This window comes from Carcharhinus amblyrhynchos, chromosome 31, assembly GCF_965287045.1.
Source record: "Carcharhinus amblyrhynchos chromosome 31, sCarAmb.v2.hapA, whole genome shotgun sequence".
In the NCBI taxonomy this organism is placed as follows: Eukaryota; Metazoa; Chordata; class Chondrichthyes; order Carcharhiniformes; family Carcharhinidae; genus Carcharhinus; species Carcharhinus amblyrhynchos.
In genome coordinates this window covers 17215439-17242412 of record NC_137354.1, presented here as the reverse complement: position 1 = coordinate 17242412, position 26974 = coordinate 17215439, and the positions used below count along the sequence as shown (strand labels likewise).

Below are 26974 nucleotides of genomic sequence, written 5' to 3'. Positions count from 1 at the left end.
TTCTCCCCATAACCTTTGATCCCATTCACTCCCAGTCCTATATCCAGCCGCCTCTTGAATACATTCAATGTTTTGGCATCAGCTACTTCCTGTGGTGATGAATTCCACAGGCTCACCAAAATCCCCAAATTGAAATGTTGGCCGGAGTTTTCCAGCTGTTCACGCCTGGAATATCTTCCAGTCCCGCTGACAGCGCACTCCCACTGCAGGTTTCCTGGGGACCGGGGTGGTGGTGGTGCATCAGTGAGAAACTTGGCTGGCATCAACGGGACAGGAAAACCCCGCCACCATCCAGTAGGGGGGCCACCTCCACAAACCACAAGGCCTGTAAAATCCTGCCGCGGAGTTTTAATCCTTAGGTGCCATTTCAGTGGGCGTTCACGCCACGCTCCCGCTCCAGTGAAGCTGGAGAATTTGGCGGTGAGCCGGATTTCTGTTCACCGCAGCGGGATGGGAATATCCCGTTGGCAGGAATGGCTATAACATTCTGGCCATTGCTGAGTCATTTGGGTAGGATTTTGCACCCCGCCGCGTGTTTTCTGGCAATGGAGGCGGGTCACCATTGGCTGCCAAGGGATTTTCCAGTCCCACTGATATCTAGATAAAAGCAAATTACTGTGGATGCTGAAAGCTGAAACCAAAAGAGAAAATGCTGGAAAATCTCAGCAGGTCTGGCAGCATCTGTCAGGAGAGAAAAGAGCTGATGTTTCACGTCCAGATGACCCTTGTCAAAGCCTGTCTGCAAGAATTTTATGTATTGATAAAGTGTCACTTGGATTTGAAATGTCAGCTCTTTTCTCTCCTTGCAGATGCTGCCAGACCTGCTGAGATTTTCCAGCATTTTCTCTTTTGGGCCCACCAATATCTATGACGTTTTGTGAGGCTTGCCTGCTCCATTGCGGGTGAACCCATCCCGGGGACGGCCTTCGGCAGGACCGGAGTATCCTGCCAGTGGGAAGGGCTGGAAAATCCTGCCCAATTGATTTTGTTTTACATTTCCTACCTCTTTTTTTTTCCCCTTTTTATAAGTAACCTTAATATTCGTCTCCGCCATTCAATAAGATCTTGGCTGATCTTTCAGTGGACTCAGCTCCACTTACCCGCCCGCTCACCATAACTCTTAATCCCTTTACTGTTCAAAAATTTATCTCTCCTTGTCTTGAAAACATTCAATGAGGTAGCCTCAACTGCTTCACTGGGCAGGGAATTCCACAGATTCACAACCCTTTGTGTGAAGAAGCTCCCCCTCAACTCAGCCCTAAATCTGCTCCCCCTTATTTTGAGGCCATGCCCCCTAGTTCTAGTTTCACCCACCAGTGGAAACAACCTCCCTGCTTCCATCTTATCTAATCCCTTCATAATCTTATATGTTTCTATAAGATCTCCCCTCATTCTGAATTCCAATGAGTATAGTCCCTGTCTACTCAGTCTCTCCTCATAAGCCAACCCCCTCAACTCCGGAATCAACCTAGTGAATCTGCTGTGCGCCTTCTCCAGTGCCAGTTTATCCTTTCTCAAGTAAGGAGACCAAAACACAGTACTCCAGGTGCGGCCTCACCAGCATCTTATACAGCTGCAACATAATCTCACTGTTTTTAAACTCCATCCCTCCAGCAACGAAGGACAAAATTCCATTTGCCGCCTTAATTGCCTGCTACACCTGCAAACCAACTCCTTGAGATTCCTGCACAAGGACACCCAGGTCCCTCTGCATAGCAGCATGCTGCAATTTTTTACCGTTTAAGTCATAGTCCATTTTGCTGTTATTCCTACCAAAATGGATGACCTCACATTTAGCAATGTTGTACTCTATCCGAAGAGAGATTATAAAGGGTCACTGCTTCTTCCTTTGTTGGGGGCAGTAATATTGGTCACGCCTGGAACCAACTGAGACACTTGTTTTTTAAATTCAGATTGCGCAGTATCTAGGATCCACTGAAGTGTTCTTATCTTCCTCCTGCAGTGATGGACACAGAAATGCTCAAGTCATGCACAGACTTCAGGTGGTACCCCGACTTGTCTTCCTCCTGAATGACCCAAACAATACCAGATCAAAGATTCAGATCATATGCACCATCCTGGCTGGATTGCTGAAAAGTTACTTCACTACAACGGACCTTCTGAAGTAATATTTTGTGTGGTGAATTTACCAAATGGTTCTGCCAGTGCGCCGTGCCACCCACTAACTTAATGTTCATCAGTTTTATCATTCATCTACTGACTCATTAGGTGGGATTTTGGGCAGCGCGGTGGTACAGTGGTTAGCACTGCTGCTTCACAGCGCCAGAGACATGGGTTTGATTCCGGCCTTGGGTTACTGTCTGTGCAGAGCTCTCCCCGTGTCTGCATGGGTTTCCTCTGGGTGCTCCGGTTTCCTCCCACAGTCCAAAGATGTGTGGGTTAGGTGGATTGGCCATGCTAAAATTGCCCCTTAGTGTCAGGGGACTAGCTAGGGTAAATGCATGGGGTTGTGGGGATAGGGCTTGGATGGGATTGCTGTCACTGCAGACTCGATGGGCCAAATGGCTGCCTTCTGCACTGTGCGATTTCTATGATTTTCCAACCCCAACCCTCACACCCCTACCCCCCTCTCCCCTATCCCCCTCATCGCCCCAACTCCTGCCCAAGGCAGTGGAATCTTTTAGTCCCACCATTATAAATGAGGTTTCCTGCTGTCCGCACTCTCCACCGCCAGAAACACACGGCGGGGGGGAAACCACCCACAGCAGGACTGGAAGACCCTGCTAGCGGGAACAGCTGGAAAATCCCCCTCACTGCAGTGTAATTTTAGGGGAGATGGTGATGCAGTGGTCCCTCTCAAGGGCCATTAGGGACAGGGCACGAATGTTGGCCTAGTTAATGATATCCACAATCCCATGAAGGGATATGAAAATGTTATAATGAATGTACACTAGCTGTGGTAATTGTAATTGGGCTAGCAATACAGAGGAGCTAATCCCAACATTCCTGGCCATTTGTGGAAATTGTTGGACTTTTACAAAGATTCTTAATATCCTTCTGGCAAAGGAAACTGCCACCCCAAGCCAGTCTAGCCTATATGTGACTCCAGTCCCACGTTGTGTCGTTCACTCTTCAATGTATCTCAGGACTGAGAATAAATAATACTATTATTCAGCGATTAATTTAAACACCCTTCAAATATTCCAGTTTAAAAAGAAAAGCAAGAACTGGATTCTTTAATTCATTCAACAATCTCTTTTTATTTAACACTTTAGGTACCAACTCAAACTTAAACATCTGCAACTCTCTAACACTTTTACTGAACTTTAACTGAACATTAATTTGATTAATTGTTTAACTGAAAATAGACGTGACCGAGTTTAGGGAAACCTTGGCCAAGAAGTATCCCCAGTGTAGAATCTAGCGTCATAGTTCTCTCTCTGAAGGATCCTTCAGGGCACACTTCTTACGGTGGTTAATCGCTTATGGAGTTGTCACTGGCAAACAAAGGATTTCAATGTCTTTTATCTACAAATTCTTCATTTGATTCTCTGTCTCTCAGCCAATTGTGTAACCAGAAATGGATCTCACAGCTCAAAACAGCCAATGAAATTATTTGTAAATGACACCATTTTGTTTGGTTCAAATGGCATATCTTTCACATAGCAGCTATAAAATTCAATGCCATCAAGTCTAAATGAATGTAAATAACTTCCTGTGTTTGGTCAACACAGGAAGCTTCCCATCACAGTGTCCAGACCAGAACCCCCGACTCAGAGTAACTTTACGACCTGCATCTGATTTTAATTATAAGTTGACCAGAAATCCCAGCATGCTTTACTGTTAGCCAGAGTGGCCATTTTAAAGCCACTACTGCCATTATGGTTGTTCAAATCATTGTTGTAGTGGTTCTTTCTCTGTCTATAATGCCTCACTAGTGCATGTCCCAACATCAAATATACCATATTTAAAAATGTGTCTTTGCTCCAACTTTATAGCATTGGCAGATTTTGTTTTGCTTACTTTTTCTTAAATTTGGACAATACGCCAACAATTCCTATACGGCGAAATTTGAAAAGATAACATTATTTCTTGGCTGCCATCTAAAATGACTGACATAAATAATAATGAAACATAGTGGTATAATTAGAGACACATCTGGAGAAGAATTACCATTGAAATATTTAATATTCTCTCTTAAAGGATTGGATTATTCCTTACTTATACTTTGCCTCCAGCATCCATGGATGAAAAATTAATTTCACTAGAAAGAGTTTCTGATACGTCGATAGATGGTGAGACGTTTTAATTTATTTAAAACAATTATATTCCGGATGTGCCTCACTTAAGATCCATCTTACCCTTAATTTCTTTTGTTATACAAAGTCATAAATCAGGTACCTGGAAGAACGATATGGCTGCGGAACCAGCTATTGAACACACTGCTCGATGTTGTGTGTTGGGATTGTGTTAATCGGAATTCCAAGTAGGTGTCCTCATGGTCCACTTTCATTGCTTAGACTGTTCTCTTCTAAACTAAGTGCTCTTTCTGTATCCTTTTTAAAAAAAAAACAATATATTTGTTTCCACCAGAGATCAGGAGAAAATGTTTACCTCGCTGGGGCCCGATTGGTTCCTGCTTTTCCTGCAACCTCACCTTCATCCGAGCACTCTGATCCTGGGTGCGAGACTGCTCATCCACTTCCTCTATGACCCAGCGCTGCTGGCCAAGTTCCGAGATGGTATGACGGGGAATGTGTGGCTGGAGAGCAACACGGCGGATTGTAAAATCTTAATGGGTATGTGTTAATGTAGGTGAAACTGGAGTTCTCACCTTACACCCACAACTCACATTTTCACATGTAGCTCCTTTTTCATTCATTCAGTTTATAGTTCTATAACTTTTGTTCTTGAATTAACTCCTCAGACACCAATATCCCTCAATCAAGGAGCTCATACTCCAAGATGTCAACATCAGTAGCCTTGTTGAGGTTATTACACCATCCTACCCTCATCACTACTGGAATAACTCCACAGTGGCCTGTGTCCCTTCACCAAATTTCCTTTATTTACACAATCCTAGAGTGTTTCAAGTACAAATCCGGAGCGCCGGTGGACCTGGCGCTGCCATATTTATCTATCGGTGAGGCTCCATGATTGGGCAGACTATTATGACCTCAATCAGGGACATCTTTTTGTGATGACCACAATCAGGGAGTTCATACTCCAAGAGGTCAACTCTCTGTAACTTACCGTGAAGTAGAAGTCAAGCCAACATTTTCCGGTCTTGTTCGCTGTGGGATTGGCTCGTGGGGGTAGGCTGGATAATCTAACGGACCAGCGAAAAGATCCATTGACTTTGGGGATAGGAATTTCTAACCCTGCTGGAAATTCCACCCCCCCCCCCCAACCCCCTCCCAGATATTATCACTGCACTAGTAATCCAAAGACCCAGGGTGATGTTTTGGGGACCCAGATTCGAATCCCACCATGGTAGATGGTGAAATTTGAATTTGGTAAAATCTGGAATTAAAAGTCTTACGATGACTATGAAACCTTTGCCAATTGTTAGAAAAACCTATCTGGTTCACTAATGACCTTTAGGGAAGGAAATCTGCTGTCCTTACCCAGCCTGGCCAACATGCGACTCCAGAGCCGCAACAATGTGGTTGACTGTCAAATGCTCTCGGGGTGGGCAAAAAATGCTGACTCAGCCAGCGATGCCCACATCTCTTGAACAAATAAAGAGAAAATAAACACAAGTAGAGCTTCCTTGTGTGCAAATCTAGAAGGATGAATTTTAATAGTTTAGAAGATCATGGCAGAGACAGGTCCCATCTTTGCCTGACATACAGACCTGTTCATTCAGCATTTACTCAGTTGGATGGAATGTCCCCCTCCCAGCCCAACAGTAGGGAGGTCAGTTGTAATCCCCACCACCCCCTGCAAGTGACCTTGCCCGAGGTCAAATCCAATTGGTGGTTGAACCTAGGACTGGCCTCCTGTCTGTGGCTGTGCCACTCTGCAAGTCAGGGCTCTATCTACGTGGCCACTGGACAAGGTCTTGCCAGCTAGAACTGAGGTTCCTGGATTGTCATGACAGTAAACTTGACACGTATACTGGACAAGTTTCCAAAAATAACTTTCTGGGAAAACCATGAGGTGGCGTTGGACTGGGGTGGGCAGAAACTGATAGCCACGTTCCGTACACATGAGGATGGTCTCAACCAGGATCTTGGGTTAACGTCACATTACTTGTAATGCCCAATATTCTGCATGGGTTTGCAAAATCCTACTAACTATCCTGGCTTGAGACAAATCACACCTGTTTAACCTGTGATTATCCCTCTCTCCACTCACACTGTTTATACCTGTAAAGACTTGCATTCCAACCTGCAATTATTTTGTAATTGTACCTTTGTCTATATATGTTTGTGAACCTACCTCCACTCACCTGAGGAAGGAGCAGTGCTCTGAAAGCTCGTGATTCCAAATAAACCTGTCGGATTTTAACCTTGTGTTACTTTTCTTACTGGGAAAATCATGGCCTATTGTTGTGAGGAACAGTTAGGAGCTTACAGCACAGGACGAGGCCATTCTGTCCCTCATGCCTGCATTGACAGGCTGGGATTCTCCAGCCGTTCATGTCCTGTAACTGCTGCGGCGAGGTTGGAGAATTTGGTACTCAGCCAAATCTCCATCCATTGCAGCGGGACTGGAGAATCCCACCGCTGGTATGAACGGTCAGAAAATTCCACCCGTCCTTTGAAAAATGAGTCAATCTTCGCTCTACCTTTCTCTGCTGCTTGTCTGTAAATTCAATAATGTCCTGTAATCCGTGCACCAGAATTCTATCACCTCGCTCGCTTTGGAATCGGAGTGGGTGAGGATAGGACACGGAAATATCCATTGACCTCGAGCGGGACTTGCCGGACTCACTCGAGTAAGGTTGTAAAATCCCGCCTGTAGAGTCTAGGTAACATTCATCTTTTGATGATGGGGATTAATACAATGTTTAATTTTTAATGCCTTCCTGTAACTGTAGGTGTAAACTGCGATGTGTAACAGTAAACCGAAACAAATAAAACTATCATGGAAAAGTCTTTATAGATTTACCAATACAATGCCAAATCCTTATTGTTTGCTCCTTGTTCCAGACAACATCAAATCACGGCCCCAAGCTTACAGCCCAACGACCCGTTTAATTCCTGGATGTGAAATGATGCAGATGTTTTTGAACCATCACATTGCCATACCTGAGCTGTACCTGCTCCTGGCTGCACTGGTCCTACAGATGCCCATTGAGATGCCAGAGGATCCCAAGGTATCCCTAGTTTCCAGAGAACGTACCTTTTGCGGCTCTTGTTGAAGTTGTGCTGTGACTGCGAGACTGTGTCTTTGTCCAACGTGGCAGCTGTGACCCAAAAATCGGCGGCGCGGTGGGTTAGCATTGCTGCCTCACAGCGCCAGGAACCCGGGTTCGATTCCTGGGGCACTGTCTGCGAGGAGTCTGCATGTTCCCTGCGTGGGTGTCCTCCAGATGCTCTGGTTTCCTCCCACTGTCTGGTTAGGTGCTAAATTCACAAGAGTTCGCCTTATGTATGGGGTAGGTACCATCTCAGTCCTTGTGCAGAGGCACTGGGGAGGGAGAATCAGATGGTTGCCCAGGTACTTACAGAGTGGGGGCGTGTTCCCCTTATTTTGGATGGGAGGAGGTGGGTTCCACCTTGCTTGCCAGAGAGGGAGCGTAGATTCCCTGTATCCGTGTATCTCCTGTATCCTATAGTGGGGTGACCAGAACTGTACACAGTACAGTTACACAGTACTATTTACGGCTTGCCTGTCAATGCTTGTGGCAGGTTTTGGAGTGTATTCGGGTTACTTGCTATCGTGTGACAATTCTGCTGCTGTTCAATAGTTGGAATGAGTTGCACTTTTCCAGACTCAGCCGTCTTTCGCCGTCCTGGTGCCAGAGTCCCAGACGGCGTCCGCCAGTTGAGTCCGGTCCTGTTTGAAAGTTTGGATCACCGCCGCGATGGATACGCCCGAATGTCCGACATCGGCTAGGGAGTTCCGGGGGGTGGGGGGTGGGGGGGGGGGGGGGGGGGAGCGGTGGAGCAGTCAGCCTGTGTAACCTGAAAGACGTCCCCGGCACAGCTTGAGGGGCTTGGAAAAGGGGATATGGCTTTGTGCTGGTAATCAGGCAGGAGAGCAGCAAGTGACAGCTGGAAGGTGTTGCAGAATGAGATTAGTGACAGTGTGTAATCACTGAATGTGATTTGCGTGAAGCAGAACGAGAACATGTGATTCACAGCAGGGTGTGACAAGGTGCGCTTTTATCCTCGTTCTGTGACATGTACATAATTATATAGTTGGCGTTTAAGGTCTGAAAAGGCCTGCTAAAGATCCGCAGAATACTTAATTGATGATGTGCTGCTTTTGACATTCTTATAGCAACACTACCCCATCAACAGAATCATAGAATTCCCTACACTGCAGAGACAGGGCTATTTGGCCCATCGAGCCAGCATCGACAATAGGCTCGCCTAGGCCCCATCCCCATAACCCCACCTACTTATCTTGCTAACCTCCCTGACACTAAGGGGCAATTTAGCACGGCCAATCCACCTAACCTGCACAGTGGTCACCCAGATCCTCTCCCCTACCCTATCCCTGTAGCCCCACACATTTCCTATGGCTAATCCATCTAACATACACATCTTTGGACATGAAGGGGCAATTGAGCGTGGCTAATCAGCCTAACCCGCACATCTTTGAACTGTGGGAGGAAACTGAAGGAAACCCACGCAGACACGGGGAGGACATGCAAACTCCACGCACACAGTGACCCAAGCTGGGAATTGAACCTGGGTCCCTGGCGCTGTGAGACACAGTGCCATCATGCCACTTTTAACTTTAATGTAATAATTTCCTTAATTCCTGACAGATAAACATTAATAGGCCCGCAGTTTAGAAAAAATCGACCACTCCTATGGTAAACGAAAGATGGAATATTAGACGTGAGAGTTAGTTTGATTGGTAAAGCAAATTTTCTGCTTACAAAGAACAGTACAGCACAGGAACAGGCCCTTCAACCTTGCACTGACCCCATTGTCCAATGTGCGTCTACCGCTTATATCCCTCTATTCCCCATTTGTTCATCTGCCTATCAAGATAAGTCTTAAATGTGACTAACGTAAATGCCTCAATCATCTCGTTTGGCAGTGCATTCCAGGCCCCCACCACCCTCCGTGTTTAAAAAATACTTACCCCGCAAATCTCTACTGAACATTCCCCACCCCTTAACTTGAACTTATGCCCCCTGTGTTATTGTCATTTCTGCCCCAGGGAAAAAGCTTCTAACTGCTCATCCTACTTTTAGAAACTCCTATCAGAGAGGACTAGCTGCCTAAATATGTGGAGGTTATGGGATAGGGCCTGGGTGGGATAGTTGTCAGTGTAGTCGCGATGGGCCGAATGGCCTCATTCAGCACTGTAGGGATTCTATGATATTTATGCCTTTATTTAAAGGCGATGGTATACCTTTGATGAGTGAACAATGATCAAGCTTCTAAAATGTGGATTGTTTCCCCATCCCAGATGGATCTCGACGCGATGATTACTTCGCTTCTCGAGCAGGTGAAATCAAAATCGTGCGAAAGGCCCATAAAGATCCCAAATGGATTGTGCACTGAAGCCGCTTTGCTTCTGCTGGGGATGGTGACAGAGACTCTAAGCAAGGTGAGGTGGTACACTCGGGCGTGAAAACTTGCTTTCCAATATTGGGCAGTGAAACACAAACCGCGAGCCCCTAACGAGCAGCAAGCCCTCGAAACAGAACTGCTGCTGCCACAAAACACTCCCAGGCCTCCTCCACCCGATACAAGCCTGGTGGGCCAGAATTTGTTCCTTGACGTCAGGGGGGAAAGGTCATGAGAGGGCAATGTCCACTGTGTTCTGACTGGGGAGGTGGTGGCATATCGAGCCTGCACTGACAACAAGCCCACCAAGGCCCTATCCTCATAACCCCACCTATTTATCCTGGTAATCTCCCTGACACTAAGGGGCGATTTAACATGGCTTAACCTGCAGGGGGTGGCACAAGCTGGCATACTGATGTTGTAACTGACTAGTAATCCAGAGACCAAGGATAATGCCCTGGGATCACGGGTTCAAATCCCACCAGGGCAGATGGTGGAATTTGAATTCAATAAGAAACAAATCTGGAATTAAAAGTCTAATTGTGACCTTTAACCCATTGTTGGAAAAAAATCATCTGGTTCACTAATTTCCTTTTAGGGAAGGAAATCTGCCATTCTTACCTGGTCTGACCTATATGCGATTCCAAACCACAGCAATGTAATTAACACTCAAATGCCGTCAGGGGTGGGCAATAAATGCTGGCCCAGCCAGTGACACCCACATCCCATTTACAAATACAAAGAAAGCCCCAGTGGAAGAGGCTTCTGAACATCTACTACGATCTCACGGACCTGCTCCCAAATCCAAAATGCCTTAAATTATTGCTCTCGCTGTTGGCAAATTGCTGATCAGATTAAAATTTTGAGCAAAATATGTGATGAGACAATATACTTATTCTTAAAAGAATAATTCCTCCTTGAGGGATTTCCATGACAATTAATATGCAGTAGGTCCATTTAAGTCTGTCTGGAAGTTTATTGAGAGATGTTCCAGTACTCTGCAGTATAATCATTATTAAGCAATGTTTCAGAGGGATTAACAGAGAGAGTAGAATATTTAAACACGGGTAAAAGGTGATAGGTATGATTAACTTGCTGGGTTCCATCCTATTGAGTTGCCATCCTTTGCATTGTTGAGTTTGTGAAATTAGAATTTGATGTTGGTAAAGATGTGAAAAAATTGGAAAAATTCTAGAGTACAGTATCGCATGGTTTCTTTAAAAGCTAGAGTTTTGTTTGTGCTTGGAGGGTTAAAATACAAAGTACATCCAGGGTCCAGACTGAAATATTTGTTTCAAAGTTGAGCAGTAGTCTTGACAAGATAAGCTACTTTTTCTTCAATTTAGCCCAATCATTTTAAAACAGGCACCAAGAACCTACATGATTTGAATTTGATGGTGTTGAGCACATTAGACCAATCCTATTGTAGGAATAATTGATCGGTCATCACAGGTATAAAAGAGAGTGGGGGTGGGGGACAGAAGAGCAACTGAAAAACTGCTACCTCTCAATCCTCGAGAGTGACCGAGTAGCTCTCAACTCTGCCAGCTTCAGATATCTCTTAAGAGAACGCACCGTCTAACTAGCAAAAAGTATCAAATCAGGAAGAACTTACAGGCAGAGGAATCAAGTGTTAACCACTGTGCTACTGTGCTACTGTGCTCACAAACTTTATCTTACAAAATTATTATTTATATAAATGACTTTTAATAGTTGGAATCCCTGCGAGGTTAGCGTCATTACCAGTTAAATGTGTGGATTGACGGATCAACATTTTTATTTAATGGCAGACAAAATGGAATTCTAAATAAACAAATCATTGAACTCGGAAAGTCAATCCTATCATAGAGTCATAGATTGCAGAAGGAGGACATTTGGTCCATTGAGTCTGCACAGACTACAATCCTACCCAAGCCCTGTCCCCATAACCACACACATTTACCCTAGCTAGTCCCCTTGATACTAAGGGGCAATATACCATGGCCAATCCACCTAACCCGCATATCTTTGGAGTGTGGGAGGAAACCGGAGCACCCGGAGGAAACCCATACAGACATGGGGAGACACAGACCGTGGCCCAAGTGAGGAATTCAACCCGGGTCCCTGGTGCTGAGGCAGCAGTGCTAGCCGTTGTGGCACCGTGCCACCCTATCAGTAAGGTAAAAATGTGATTCCACATGTGTTAGTTAAGCATGAGTTAAAAACTATAATCAAGCACAACGTATTTATTTTGGAAGTAATTTTATTGGCGTGAAGGCTAGTTTATTGCTCCTGATGGTACTGTGAAGCAGATTTCCTCCCCCTTCGTGGGTGTCTGGTTGGCACGTTAAAAATCTTTTATAGACTCCCAAACATGGTTTTTATAGACCAGTCATGGAGTTCCTGAAACCATTGCTTCAGGTTTCAAATATTCTAGAGACTGCTGATTCTGTAACATAGTGAGTCGCTGTTTGACAGGTGGAAAGTTCTGAGAGGAACATGCATTGCACAGGGTTCAAATAATGTTAAAACATGACTAGCACTCAATGCTGAGTAACATTGAGTCAGACCGCTGTTTATTGCTGGGTAAACCTTTAGGAGATGTGTTTAATATCGTCATTTTATAGATGATGTGAATTTCACTGACGGTTGCTCATGTCTTTACGGGACTTATTATTTTGACTCGGCTGCTGCCTGTTCGTAACAAATATGTTTCACATTTACATCTTTCTAAAAGCAATCAGTGCAGGATGCCTTTCTTATCAAGTTAAAAGATATTTAAGAATCCGTACAATGTAGAAGGAGACCATTGGGCCCATCAAGTCTGCATCGATTCCCTGACAGAGCGGCCAGCCCTATCCCTGTAACCTCCACACGTTTAGCATGGCCAATCCACCTAACCTGCACATCTTTGGACATTATGGGTGGCACAGTGGTTTGCACTGCTGCCTCACAGGGCCAGGGACCCAGGTTCAATTCCCGGCTTGGATCACTCTGTGTGGAGTTTGCACATTCTCCCTGTATCTGCACTAACGGGTAAATTAGCATGGCCAATGGTTTCACTTAAATTTAGATTTTGATTGAATTCAAATTTCAACAGAGAATTACCTTGTGCCTCTGGGTCATTAGTCCAGTGACAATAATATCACACCACCACCTCCCCATCTGGCTACAAGCACCTTGGGACATGACAATATAGCGGCACAGTGACCAATTCTGAAATATTGATGTGCCACCAGCACGTCTTCTGGACTCTGGGGGGAAATAGGAGCATCCAGAGGAAACCCATGCAGACATGGGGAGAATGTGCAAACTCCACACAATCAGTGACCCAAGCTGGGAATCGAACCCAGGCCCCTCGCACTATGAGGCAGCAGTGCTAACCCCTGTACCGCCCCAACAGGTCAGTCATCAATAGGTCACTCTGCCATGTCCCAAGGTGCTGGCAGCCAGATGGGGAGGTGGTGGTGTGATATTATTGTCACTGGACTAGTGACCCAGAGGCACAAGGTAATTCTCTGTTGAAATTTGAATTCAATCAAAATCTAAATTTAAGTGAAACCATTGTTATTTGTTGTAAAAATTCATCTAGTTCATTGACGCTCATTTACGGAAGGAAATCTGCCGTCCTTACCTGGTCTGGCCTACGTGTGACTCCAGAGCCACAACAGCATGGTTGACTCTCAACTACCCTCGGGCAACTGGGGATGATCAGTAAATACTGGCTCAGCCAACGACACTCATGGCCCAAGAATGAATTTAAGAAAAAGATTACAATTGATCAGTAATCAAATAGGGTGGCACAGTGGTGAGCACTGCTGCCTTGCAGTGTCAGGGACCCAGGTTCGATTCCTGGCTTAGGGTCACTATTTGTGCAGAATCTGCAAGTTCTCCCCACGTCTGTGTGGGTTTCCTCCGGGTGATCTGGTTTCCTCCCACAGTCCGAAGAGACGTGCTGGTTAGGGTGCATTGGCTCTGCTAAATTCTCCCTCAGTGTACCTGAACGGGTGCCGGAGTGTGGGCGACCATGGGAACTTCACAGTAACTTCAGTGCAGTGTTAATGTAAGCCTACTTGTGACACTAATAGATAAACTAAACTAAAACTAAACAAAATGTTGTTGCTATTTTTAGCCAATTTCAGGTACTGACGACTCGTGGGAGGTCACGTACCCTGGCAGTGTGATGCAGTTCTTTTGTCTCGTCTACTACATGGTCCCAGATGAACCCATGTGGAGGTCACCGGAGTTTCTTCACGGCCTGGCAGCAGCTGGTTTTCCGACTGTCGGTTCGCCCTGTTACACGGTACGTCCCCTCGGCAAACCTTCGCTTCAGTGAATCTCTGCAGGTTTCCTTTCTCCAGTGTGAAAATCTTTCCAATCGAACTTCAGAATTTATCTGACATTTTCCGCACCCTGCCCAGTTAGTGACCACCCTGGGTTTATTTGTGTGGGGATAAAAATGTCCTCAGATGTTAGAAAGGTGATCAATTCTCCAAATGCGTCAGAGAGAAGGCAATCGGGCATTTTGGATGGAATTACATGTCCGCCCTCCATCCCCTTCCCCCACCAGAGGTTGTCCAGAGGTGGGCCAGGCCTTGTGACTGGGGAGGAGGGTGCGGGGTGATCCATCTGCCACCACCTCACCTCCCCCCTGATTTAGGCCTGGACAGGGAGGTATGCTGGGAGTCCCATCCTGCCTCCATTTGTAATCAATCAGGGGTGGATGTGGGACTCGTCTTGTGAGGACATCTTTCGGGGTTTGTCTGCAGCTTTTGCTGAGTGGGGGGAGGGGGGTGGTATTGCGGAGAAAGTGTTCCTCATTCCCTGTTCCCGATTGGGGTAACCAGGCATCAGGAAGGGGTTCATCCCTAAGAAGTTGCCCTCTTCCCTAGCTGGAGAACTCCACCCTTGTGGGACTTACTTCCTCCCTCCCTGGTATCTCTGTCATTCCCCACTTAACTGTCCGCAGAGGATTCATTGCAGATCCTGTGGTTAGGACCCATTGCAATACCCATTGCCATAGCTCCTAGTGGCGCTATTATGGAGCTGGCAGCTCTTGCCAGTTGTTTACCGGTCCCACATGAAATAATTCCATGACTGAGTCACACTGGGGGAGCTGGGAGTCCCCAGTGATGGTGTTCCTGTTGCCAGTTGGTAACTTTATTCCTCCAAGACTCCTGTCAATGGGTGTGCTACCAGATGTTGCTGAGAATGATGGGATTAAATTAGCACTGCTGCCTCACAGCGCCAGGGACCCGGGTCCGATTCCTAGCTTGGGTCACTGTCTGTGTAGAGTTTGCACGTTCTCCCTGTGTCTGCCTGGGTTTCCTTCGGGTGCTCAGGTTTCCTCCTATACTCCTAAAGATGTCTGGGCTAGGTTGATTTGGCTCTGACTAAAATGATAATCATTCTATCACTGATTAGAATGGCTGAGCTGGAGTTGCTAGTGTGCCAGTAAAGAGTGAAAGTCCATAAAATCTTAGAGTGCAGAAGGAGTCCATTCGGCCTATCGAGTCTGCACTGACCACAATCCCACCCAGGCCCTATTGCCCTAACCCCACATGTTTACCCTGCTAATCCCCCTGACACCAAAGGTCAATTTAGCTTGGCCAATCAACCTAACCCACACATCTTTGGACTGTGGGAGGAAACCAGAGCACCTGGCGGAAACCCATGCAGACATGGGGAGAATGTGCAAAGTCCACACAGACAGTGACCTGAGGCCGGAATTGAACCAGGTCCCTTGCGCTGTGAGGCAGCAGTGCTAACCACTGTGCTGGCCCTCACTTGGATAGTTCGTAGAACCAGGCTGGAGTGTCCGATTTGTGAAATGCCATCCATCTTTTCCCAAGCTTAAATTCCTTACACAGAAACGGGGATAGGTCATTCAGCTTTTCCTGACACCTGAGCCTGTTCTGCTATTCAGTTTGGGAGAGGTGGTAGGGTAGTGGTATTGTCCTCGACTAGTAATCCAGAGACCCTGGGGATTGGGCTCGGGGGACCCAGGATCAAATCCCATCATGGTAAAATATGAAATCAGTAAAAATAAATCTGGAATGAAAAGACTAATGATGACTGTTGGATCCATTCATTCATCTGAAGAGACGAAAGGACAACACTGGTACAGGTTTTAAAATGGTTTTATTTTATTGAAAAGAACCCAAAGAATTAACATGACAGAAGCAAAAATGGGAACTTGGGGACTGAATAAAAGCAAATTACTGTGGGTGCTGGAATCTGAAACCAAAAGAGAAAACGCTGGAAAATCTCAGCAGGCCTGGCAGCGCCCATAAGGAGAGAAAAGAGCTGACGTTTCGAGTCCAGCTTACCCTTAGTCAAAGCTAAAAGGCACAGAAAGTGGGAGATATTAATACTGCAGGGGAAGGGAATGAAAGATGAGTCATAGCCACAGAAACCAGGGGAAAGGCTGCTAATGGCAGCTCAGAGAGAGAATAGAAGGTGTAAATGGCCAAACAGCAGAGAAACAGAAATCAGAGGGTAAACTGTGACAGATGAAGATTTGGGGGGGGTGGGGGTAGTGGGGAGGGATGGGTGGGAGAGACGTAAAATGGAGAAAAAGGGAGAGAAAAGGTAAAAAAGGGGGATATAATAGCGGGAAAGAGTGGGGAAGGCAAAAAGAAAAATAAAGAAAGACAATAAAGAAATAAAAGGTAGAGAACAGTTAAAAAGTAAATTTAAAAATATATGAAAAATGAAAACAAAGGGTCAAGGTGGGGTGGAACTAATCATCTGAAGTTGGCTACTTGGCCAGAACCTCTATGAAAAAACATGTACTGAAATGAATGGAATCATAGAACTGAACTGAATTCTCACACTCTAAAATCAAAATATATTTGAACCCTTATCTCATTATTGGAAGTGTTTTTCACATGCTGTCTCCATCCAGAAAAGCAATCCTCATGGCTGTTGTTATGGGAAGCCATTGTTTGTCTGTATTGTGTACCCTTCAGGAATGCAGTCAATTTTTAGCTAACTCATCATGCCTTCTGATCCTACGTGTGGTCAAGTTAGCTACAAATTTTTAGCTTAGCAGAGTTAGTTATCTCCGACAATCTAGCATTGAAATGTTATTGTGCATAAACAGAAATATCTTGAAATGAAGTCTTTGCATAGACTGAAGCAAACAGGGTTACACATACATCAGATCCCTCAATCACCATGAAACTATTGTTGATTGTTGTAAAAGCCCATCTAATGCTCTTCAGGGAAGGAAATCTGCCATTCTTTACCTGGTCTGGCCTACACGTGACTCCAGAGCCACAGTGACGTGGTTGACTCTTAACTGTTGTAAAGGATGGGCAAGAAATACTGGCCTGGCCAACGGCGCCCATATCCTGTGAACAAATCAAATCAAAGTTAAGATTGCGGGTGAGGGTTTGGGACGGAGGCAGATTTGTTCCAGTTTTCAAATACAAATTGGATTGTTACCTAGAGGGAAAAGGTTGGCAGGGCTACATGGAAGGGACGGGAGAGTGGGATTTGTTGAGATGATCTTGGAGAGAGCTCTCCACATCACAGACATAAATGGCTACCTTCTGTACCCAGACCCATTCTGTAACTCTGTTCTAAAACGCTACCGTAATAGCATTGAGCTGATTTGATTAGCAAACCTAAATCCCTTTGCTGAACAATACCTCAGTTATCTTCAATGAATCTGAAGGCACTTCCCTCGTGACATTTATTGTTCACTGAGTATCCATTTCTTTAACCTGATTGAATTCAGTGTCCAATGCTACTCGATTGTCTATTTCTGTGTAAGCCGACTAATGTTTCTCTGGTGTTTCTGAAACTCAAGAGGTGCCCCCTCCTTCAAGTGACGTAGCTATGATTGATTGAAGTAATTTGCCACCAGGGTGTTGGGAGATCCTATACTTGGTCATTTTTAATGGAAGTTCGGTACAGAAGAGGTTTCAAGAGAGAAAAATCGGGGTGTTTTTCTTGGAAAGTTACACTGAATCTAAATATGACAGTTAATTCATAAACCGAGTTCACAAAGGCGAATTATTGCAGATGCTGGAATCTAAACAAAAACAGAAAATGCTGGAAAATCTCAGCAGGTCTGACAGCATCTGTGGGGAGAGAATAGAGCCCATGTTTCGAGTCTGAATGACCTTTCGTGATACACCAATAAATAGAAATAGGATTTAAAATGGAACTTTGGGCGTTGAAGGGGGTCACAGTCTGAGGATTCAGGGTAAACTATTTAGGATGGTGATGAGGAGACGTTTCTTCACCTAAAGAGTGGTGAGCCTGTTTCAAAGAATAAAAGAAAATTACAGCACAGGAACTGGCCCTTCGGCCCTCCACACCTGCACCTACCATGCTGCCCAACTGAACTAAAACCTCCTACCCTTCTGGGGACTATATCCCTCCATTCCCATCCTCTCCATCCATTTGTCCAGATACCCCTTAAAACATTGTATTTGCTTCCTCTACCCACCCCGGCAGTGAGTTCCAGGCACCCACCACCCTCTGTGTAAAACAATTGCCTCGTACATCTCCTCTAAACCTTGCCCCTTGCACATTAAACCTATACCCCCGAGTAATTGACTCTTCCACCCTGGGGAGAAAGCTTCTGACTATCCACTCTCGCCATGCCCCTCATAGTCTTGTAGGCTTCTATCAGGTCGCCCCTCAACCCCCATCATTCCAGTGAGAACAAACCAAGTTTCTCCAACCTCTCCTCGTAGCTAATGCCATCCATACCAGGGCAACATCCTGGTAAATCTTTTCTGTACCCTCTCCAAAGCCTCCACATCCTTCTGGTAGTGTGGTGACCAGAATTGAACACTATATTCCAAGTTTCCTCAGAAGGAACCTTCAGATGCAGACAATAAACCTATAATGAAACTTACTCCAATATATCAATCAAAAAGAGTTTAATACAGAAACTTCATAACTCCAAACTTGGGGCCTCACCCTGGGCCAATCCAAGGTTCCCAACAGGTTATTATTTATAGTGAGTCAGCTGACCATCACATCATTCTGTCATTGGTTCCATGGTTCACTGGGTCAGCTGACCCTTGCAGCTTGTTGCCATTGGTCACATTATATCTGATACAGAGTTGCCTCTGGTTACATTCTAACAGGTCTGTGGAATCCATTACCACAGGAAGTAGTTGATGCCAAAACATTGAATGTATTCAAGAGGCGGCTGGATATAGCACTTGGAGCAAATGGGATCAAAGGTTATGGGGAGAAAAACAGGATTAGACTAATGAGTTGGGTGATCAGCCATGATTGTGATGAATGGCAGAGCAGGCTTGAAGGGCCAAATGGCCTCCTCCTGCTCCTATCTTCAATGTTTCTATGAAGTGGACTGTTTGAGGAAACCTTTCCTCTTGTGTTATTTCTACACTAGTATTCTGACACTCTGACCTCTGGCTCACAATGTTCTGGGGTGAAGTGCCACAGTCCAGGAGGTGAGCAGGAAAATCTCATTCCCTTATGGTAGCGAGAGAGGTGAATTTGCTACCTTCCTGAAGTGATGTCACCCCAAGGCTCTTCTTCACTCCAAACTGGACGTAGAAAATCACATGCCACTATTTCAAAGGAGAAGAGGAATTGTCCCTGGAGTCCTGGCCAATATTTATCCCTCAATCGATGTGACAAAAGCGGATTATCTCGTCGTTATCACCTTGTTGTTGATTGGATCTTGTTGAGTGCACACTGGCTGCTGCTTGTTTTCTCTACATTAAAGTTTTAACGTTCATTTATTAATGTCAAAAGTAGGTTTACATTAACACTGCAATGAAGTAACTGTGAGAATCTCCCACTCGCCACAGTCCGGCGCCTGCTTGGGTGCAGTGAGGGAGAATTTAGAATAGCCAGTGCACCCTAACCAGCACGTTTTTTGGGATGAATCCGGAGCACCCGGAGGAAACCCGCACAGACACGGAGAGAAGGTGCAAACTCATCACAGTCAGTGACCCAAAGCTGGGAATTGAACCCAGGTCACTGGCACTGTGAAGCAGCAGTGCTAACCATTGTGCCACCCGAATGTGCCACTCTATGTCAAGAACCACCCTTTAATAATCCGCCATTGACAGCCAAGCGCTTTGAGATGTCCTGTGGTCATGCGAAGTGACATATACTTGTCTAAAAGTCTCTTTCTTCCCTCTCTTTCTCCCCCACTTTTGTTAGGTTGATGGAGGAGCCTCGCCACAGGAAAGCCTTGCTGGCAAAGTAGAGTCGCAACTGCACTTTTCGACACACCCGGGGAGGAAGCAAGTCACCAATTTCATCCGCATCCTTCTCCTGTACAGCTTCTTAAACATTCCCGCCAACAAGCAGCTGCATCCTATTGATATTCTAGTTGAGGTCAGTGTTGTAAGATGATGTGCGTTGATTGGTAGGCCTGACAAAGAGGTTATTAACTACTCATAGAAACATTAATAGAAATCCCACAGTACAGAAAGAGGCCCCTCGGCCCATCGAGTTTGCACCGACCACAATCCCACCCAGGCCCCACCTGTACATATTTTACCCACTAATCCTCTCTAACCTATGCATCTAAGGTCAATTTAGCACTGTCAATCAACCTGACTACCGCATCTTTGGATTGTGGGAGGAAACCGGAACACCCGGAGGAAGCCCGTGCAGACACGAGGAGAATGTGCAAACTCCACACAGACAGTGACCCGACTCGGGAATCGAACCCAGGTCCCTGGAGCTGTGAAGCCGCAGTGCTATGCACTGTGCCACCGTGCCGCCCATAACTATCAACACATTCGATTTGATTTATTATTGTCATGTGTTAGCATACAGTCAAAAATGTTATTCCTTGTGTGCTATACAAAGTATACCGTTCATAGAGAAGGAAAGGAGAGGGTGCAGAATGTAGTGTTACAGTCATAGCTAGGATGTAGAGAAAGATCAACTTAATGTGAGATAGGTCCTTTCAAAAGTCTGATGGCAGCAGGGAAGAAGCTGTTCTTGAGTCCGTCGGCACGTGACCTCAGACTTTTGCATCTTTTTCCCGGAGGAAGAAGGTGGAAGAGAGAATGTCCGGGGTGCATGGGATCCTTAATTATGCTGGCTGCTTTTCTGAAGCAGCAGGAAGTGTAGACAGAATCAGTGGATGGGAGGCTGGTTTGCGTGATGGATTGGGCTACATTCATGACCTTTTGTAGTTCCTTGTGGTCTTGGGCAGAGCAGGAACCATACCAAGCTGTGATACAACCAGAAATGGTGCATCTGTAAATATTGGTGTGAGTCATAGTGGACATGCCAAATTTACTTAGTCTTTTGAGAAAGTAGAGGCATTGGTGGGGCTTTATAGTGTCAGTATGAGGGAACCACAACAAATTGTTGGTGATCTGGACACCTAAAAACTTGAAGGTCTCGACCATTTCTACTTTTTCCCCATGGATGTAGACAGGGGTATGGTACATGTACTGTATGAGGTCTAAGATAAGACCTGTCTCCATGCTTCCCTCTACACACGTCTCTTCCAATCTAGGTTTGCCCTCCAGACTGAGATCATGTGTTACTTTACATGACAATATGGATGGCGCTGTACCCAATTCCCTGCTAACTCTTTCTATGGCAGACCCTTAGACTACAGTCAGGAGTTGCTTTTTGGCCCATTAAGTCCGCACTGTCTTGTGGACTGAGCACCCCACCCTGCCTTATCCCCACCAGCCCCCCAACATTTACCCTGCTCATTCCCCTAACCTGTGCTCTCTGGAACACTAAGGGACAATTTAGCATGCCAATCAACCTAACCTGCACATCTTTGGACTGTGGGAGGAAACTGGAACACCCGGAGGAAATCCATGCAGACATGGGGACAATGTGCAAACCCCACGCATTCTCCCCGTGTCTGCGTGCGTTTCCTCCCACATTTCAAAGATGTACAGGTTAGGTGGATTGGCCATACTAAATTGCCCCTGGATGGTTGCTCCTGGCCTGTTTGACAGTCTATAAGCCATGTTTGTGAAGTTTATGCAGTCAATGCATTCTGCAATATTCAAAAGAGAAACTAGAGTTATACTTCTGCTTTCACGTTGATACAATGGTGTCAGGCGTCTTGTTGTTTATGGGATGTTAGCTTTGGACAAATTAGCTTGCTGTAATTCCTACGTTAAAACAGTGATGAAACTTCAAAGGTATCTTGTAATGACTTCAACAAAGTCCATGAGTTGGTTCTTCTGGAGTATGAGTTGCAGGGGCACAATGGTTAGCTATAGTGGTTGCTGTGAAATTCCCCTAGTTGCCACACTCCGGCACCTGTTTGGCTCAATGCATCTAAGCAGCACATCTTTCAGACTGTGGGAGGAAACCCACGCGGACATGGGGAGAACATGCAAACACCACGCAGACAATGACCCAAGCTGGGAATCAAACCCTGGTCCCTAGCACTGTGAGGCAACAGTGCTCAACACTCTGCCACCTCGCCGTTACTACTTATGCTGTTACGGAGCTGTTACCATGGGTTTACTTGTTGTATTTAAAACTACCATTCCACTCGAGTAGCCAGACCAAGTTACGGAGCGGTTCAAGATGATTTACGATAGCTATAGGACTCTGAATGAAATCATTCGGACCATTCAGAGTGAAAAACTTAGAAATATATAGGCAATAAAAGTCTCATCATCGATTACAAGTAATTAGCATATAGCAATATAAAGAATAGGGTTTATCTCCATCCAATCATAGTTATTAATGAAGGTTACATTAGAAAAAGTACAGTTTTTAAAACAAACTACAATCATCTTACATCTACTTATAATATCCAAGCAGTGTGAAAATTTAATGCATCCTGGCTACTAACAACCATAGTCCAGCTCTTGGCTCACTCCCTTCTTCCTAGTTACAGATATCTGATATAGTGAGTGTTGCCCAGACTAATGGCCTTGGTGCCTGCCTGTGAAGGCTCTTGTAAGAAGGGGTGGCCCAGTGGTTAGCACTGCTGCCTCATGATGCCGGGGACCTGGGTTCAATTCCGGCCTCGGGTCACTGTCCGTGTGGAGTTTGCATATTCTCCCCGTGTCGGCGTGGGTTTTCTCCGGGTGCTCCGGTTTCCTCCCACAGTCCAAAGATATGCAGGTTAAGTGGATTGGTCATGCTAAATTGCCCCTTAATGTCAAGGGAATTAGCAGGGTAAATGCGTGCGGGTTATGGGAATAGGGCCTGGATGGGATGTGGTTGGTAGACTTGATGGGCTGAATGGCCTCCTTTTTTATTGTAAGGATTCTATGAAGACCTTTGTTTTTCATAGCAGCTTGCATGATTTTTAAACTTGTGTGACTATTAACCCTTTCATTAGGAATAGAGTTATTGAATGGAATAACATTACTTATTTCATTACTTAAGAAAATTTCCAAACTTGCCAGTGTTGTAATAGTTGATCCTTAAACCAGAAGGGTCATGTGGCCCAGTTGCTCAATAGGAACGAGCATGGGGATCTTGGCACACAATGCAGGCTTTTGCGACCAGAATAGATCTGAAGAGCTGGAAATGTTAACATCATGAGCGTACCTCATATACTTATCTGCTTGTGAATAAACCATTGTAACTCGTATACTAACTGGTGGCCACCAATCTTGCCAATTACCACAAGTGTTAATTTTCTTCTATCTGTAGGTCTCACCATTGAGAGCCACTGGTGATCAAAGAAAGATTTTCCAAACTCAGATCCTGTTGTTCATCATGGACATATTTCAGATCATCAGTGAAGATCAAACAGTTGTAAAGACCTTGATTGGAGATGGTTAGTGATACATTACACCCTCACTATTGATTATAATCACCTTAAGCCTGGTTTTCAAACAATATCTACCAAACTTTGGGTATTGTTGCCCCATGCCTTAAGAACATGAGAACTAGGAGCAGGAGTCGGCCATCTGGCCCCTCGAGCCTGCCCCGCCATTCAATAAGATCATGGCTGATCTTTTCATTGACTCAGCTCCACTTACCTGCCCGCTCACCATACCCTTAATTCCTTTACTGTTCAAAAATTTATCTATCCTTGCCTTAAAAACATTCAATGAGGGAGCCTCAACTGCTTCACTGGACAGGGAATTCCACAGATTCCCAACCCTTTGTGTGAAGAAGTTCCTCCTCAGCTCAGCCCTAAATCTGCTCCCCCTTATTTTGAGGCCATGCCCCCTAGTTCTAGTCTCACCCGCCAGTGGAAACAACCTCCCTGCTTCTATCTTATCTATTCCCTTCATAATCTTAGATGTTTCTATAAGATCTCCCCTCATTCTTCTGAATTTCATTGAGTATAGTCCCAGTCTACTCAATGTCTCCTCATAAGCCAACCCTGTCAACTCCAGAATCAACCTAGTGAATCTCCTCTGCACCCCCTCCAGTGCCAGGATATCCTTTCTCAAGTAAGGAGACCAAAACCGTACACAGTACTCCAGGAGTGGCTTCACCAGCACCTTATACAGCTGCAACATAACCTCGCTGTTTTTAAACTCCATCCCTCCAGCAATGAAGGACAAAATTCCATTTGCCTTCTTAATTACCTGCTATTAACAGCAAGCCAACTTTTTGTGATTCATGCACAAGGACAGCCAGGTCCCTCTGCACAGCAGCATGTGGCATTTTTTTTACCATTTAAATAATAGTCCATTTTGCTGCTACTTAGCACCAGAACTCCACTTACTCATCATCCCTGTGCTCACAGGCCTACTTTGGTCCCTGACTTCCTTTCATTCTTGTTCCCAAACCCCTCCATCGCCTTCCGTGCCCATTGGGCACTACAGGGGCTGGGATGCATTATCGACGATCACATTTTAATTTGATGTTTTCAAGTTTCCTTTGTACTTGGATTTTGTTCGGGCTGTTCCCCCTCCTTTTGGGGAGCTGCCCCTTTTACTTTGCCCTAATTTAATTTGAGTTTTTTTATTTGGTTTGACCTTTAAAAGAGGCCAGACCTCTCCATGGCCTCACCCTTCCCTTTGTCTTCAAACCATCCCCAGCCCAAAACCCCTTCCAGACATTTGTGCCACTTTGATTCAGCCCCCTTGTGCGTCATCGACTTGTGATTCTCCAGCCTTACCCGCAGTGTCTTCAGCTGTCCAGACTGTAAGCTCTGTAGTTCCCTCTGTAATGACGTCAATCAGGTCATTGATGTTGGCCTGTTGGAGTGTGAAGTCCCTGATTAAGGATCCAGTTGATTGCCCAATTGGGAAGTCTTTGTCTTGTATTTAACCGGGAGTGTCAGTTCCTCTGGCACCCCCCGGATTTGGACTGCTGACACTATGTACAGCTGGTAGAGTTACTCAACAAAGGGATTTTCGTGATGGGACTTCTGCCTCTGTAGACTTATTACACCCTCCTTAAACCTCTTCACTTCTTCAAAAACGTTTCTTTCTTTTCTCCCCCTCTTTTGTTGAATAGGTCAGAGTGCCACGCACAGAACCGTTGAGGGGGCCACAGCTATAATGTTTGAGAATATCACTTACTTCAGCCAAAGATTTGTTGACAAGCTGTACGCAAAAATGTTTGATGTGAACCCAGAGAAGATCCTTCACTTTTTAACTCAACAGATTTGTATGGTGAGATACACGCTTCCATTCTACAAACTGCCCTCTGTGTGCTTTCACTTTTAGATTTCAATCCAACTGCTTTTGAGAATGGGAAGTGGTAAAGTCAGTGTTAACTGATGAAAGTAAGTGGAGGGGGGGATGTAATTTAAATAGCCATCACCCCACATTACAAAGAACAGTACAGTACAGGAACAGGCCCTTCGGCCCTCCAAGCCTGTGCCGACCATGATGCCTGCCTAAGGTAAAACCATATGCACCTAGAGTCCGTACCCTTCTATTCCCATCCATTCATGAATTCATCTAGATGCCCCTTAATGCTGCTATCATACCCGCTCCCACCACCTCCCTGGGCAGCGCGTTCCAGATATTCACCACCCTCTGTGTTAAAAACTTACCTCGCACATCTCCTCTAAACTTCTCCCCACGCACCTTTAAACCTATGCCCCCAGTACTCGACTTTTCTACCCTAGGAAAGAACATCTGACTATCCGCTCTGTCCATGTCACTCATCATCTTGCAAACCCCTATCAAGTCACCCCGCCACCTCCGTTGTTCCAATGAGAACAAACCGAGCTTATCCCAACCGCTCCCTGTAGCTAATACCCTCCAGACCAGGCAACATTCTGGTAAACCTCTTCTGTACCCTCTCCAAAGCATCTGCATCCTTCTGGTTGTGTGGCCTCGTATCCTCTACACTCGGAAATAAGAATTTGTGATCTCAAAAGTCTGGTGTTGATTGGAAAGATCGAAGAGGTTGAGGTAGACGAAGAGCAAACTTTCTAAAGAGCTTCACAAACCGGATGTATGCACCCAACAAAGATGGCCGCCACCTCCAGAGCAAGGCTAACATGGAGGTCAATGGTCGACAATGCTGCTTTGTAGACACAGTACTTGAAGAGAGAGAGAGACAGAAAGGCAGTATTTCCCCATCCCGCCTGCCACGGGAATCATCGCGGGTGGGGCCCCAGACCGAGCAAAGGGCCCCATTGGCCTCGAGCAGGACTTCCCGGCCTTGGATCGAGCGTGGCCAGAAAGTCCCGGCCGTGAGAGTTACTTACCCTGGCCTGTTAAATCTGAAGAAGACTTTCTGCAAAATGCCAATGGTTTTCCCTCAGTAACGATGCAGAGAATGATTATGCCACTGTTTGTAGTAGAGGGGGGGGGAGGCCAAGAGGATTACCCTGAAACATAGAACAGTACAGCACCATACAGGCCCTTCGGCCCTCAATGTTGTGCCGAGCTGTGTCCAAACTCAAGATCAAGCTATCCCACTCCCTATCATTGTTTACTGCGTGCAATTTTACCATTTTTGATGAAAGTGAAACAGGAAGCATTGGTAAACATAAAAATAACAAAACCCTCCCTGAAGAAATAGAGGAAATAAGTACTGAAAATTCTAGAAAGATGTCTACCAGAAAATCTATTTATGTCCCCACACTCTGTGCAACGTTTTCAAACTGTTTTGCTCTGTGTAGTTTAATTGTGAATCGTGCTTATCTTCCTGGAACAAGGTAACACCAGCAGAGAAACAGACAGAGTGGTGCAGAAGCTGGAATCAATGGTATTCTCTCTCCTGACAAATGTTGAGTTTTTCCAGCATTCTCTGATTTTCCTTCAAAATACCAATGGTGGAATATTGAAAAACGTCTGAGTATAATTGGGAGTTTTGACGCAACCTTTCAGGATCTCAGAGATTGAACCATAGAAAATTTACAGCTCAGAAACAGGCCTTCTGGCCCCTCTTGTCTGTGCCGAACCATTTTTTGCCTAGTTTTTTCAAGTTTGCTATTTTTCTTGTAAATCTCGGAT

The 26974-nt window shown here is 45.5% G+C and overlaps 1 protein-coding gene across 1 annotated transcript in view; it reads left to right on the top strand.

Annotated features, from left to right (window-relative positions):
* Positions 1-26974, top strand: part of wdfy4 (WDFY family member 4) — a 262215-nt gene that overhangs the window by 86823 nt on the left and 148418 nt on the right. Inside the window, exons 25-34 of the mRNA XM_080215932.1 lie at positions 1964-2125; positions 4165-4256; positions 4348-4447; positions 4555-4760; positions 7119-7285; positions 9562-9702; positions 13774-13944; positions 19806-19982; positions 23250-23376; positions 25017-25174. Of these exons, the coding sequence (XP_080072058.1) occupies positions 1964-2125; positions 4165-4256; positions 4348-4447; positions 4555-4760; positions 7119-7285; positions 9562-9702; positions 13774-13944; positions 19806-19982; positions 23250-23376; positions 25017-25174 (1501 nt within the window). The remainder of the gene's footprint in view (positions 1-1963; positions 2126-4164; positions 4257-4347; positions 4448-4554; positions 4761-7118; positions 7286-9561; positions 9703-13773; positions 13945-19805; positions 19983-23249; positions 23377-25016; positions 25175-26974) is intronic.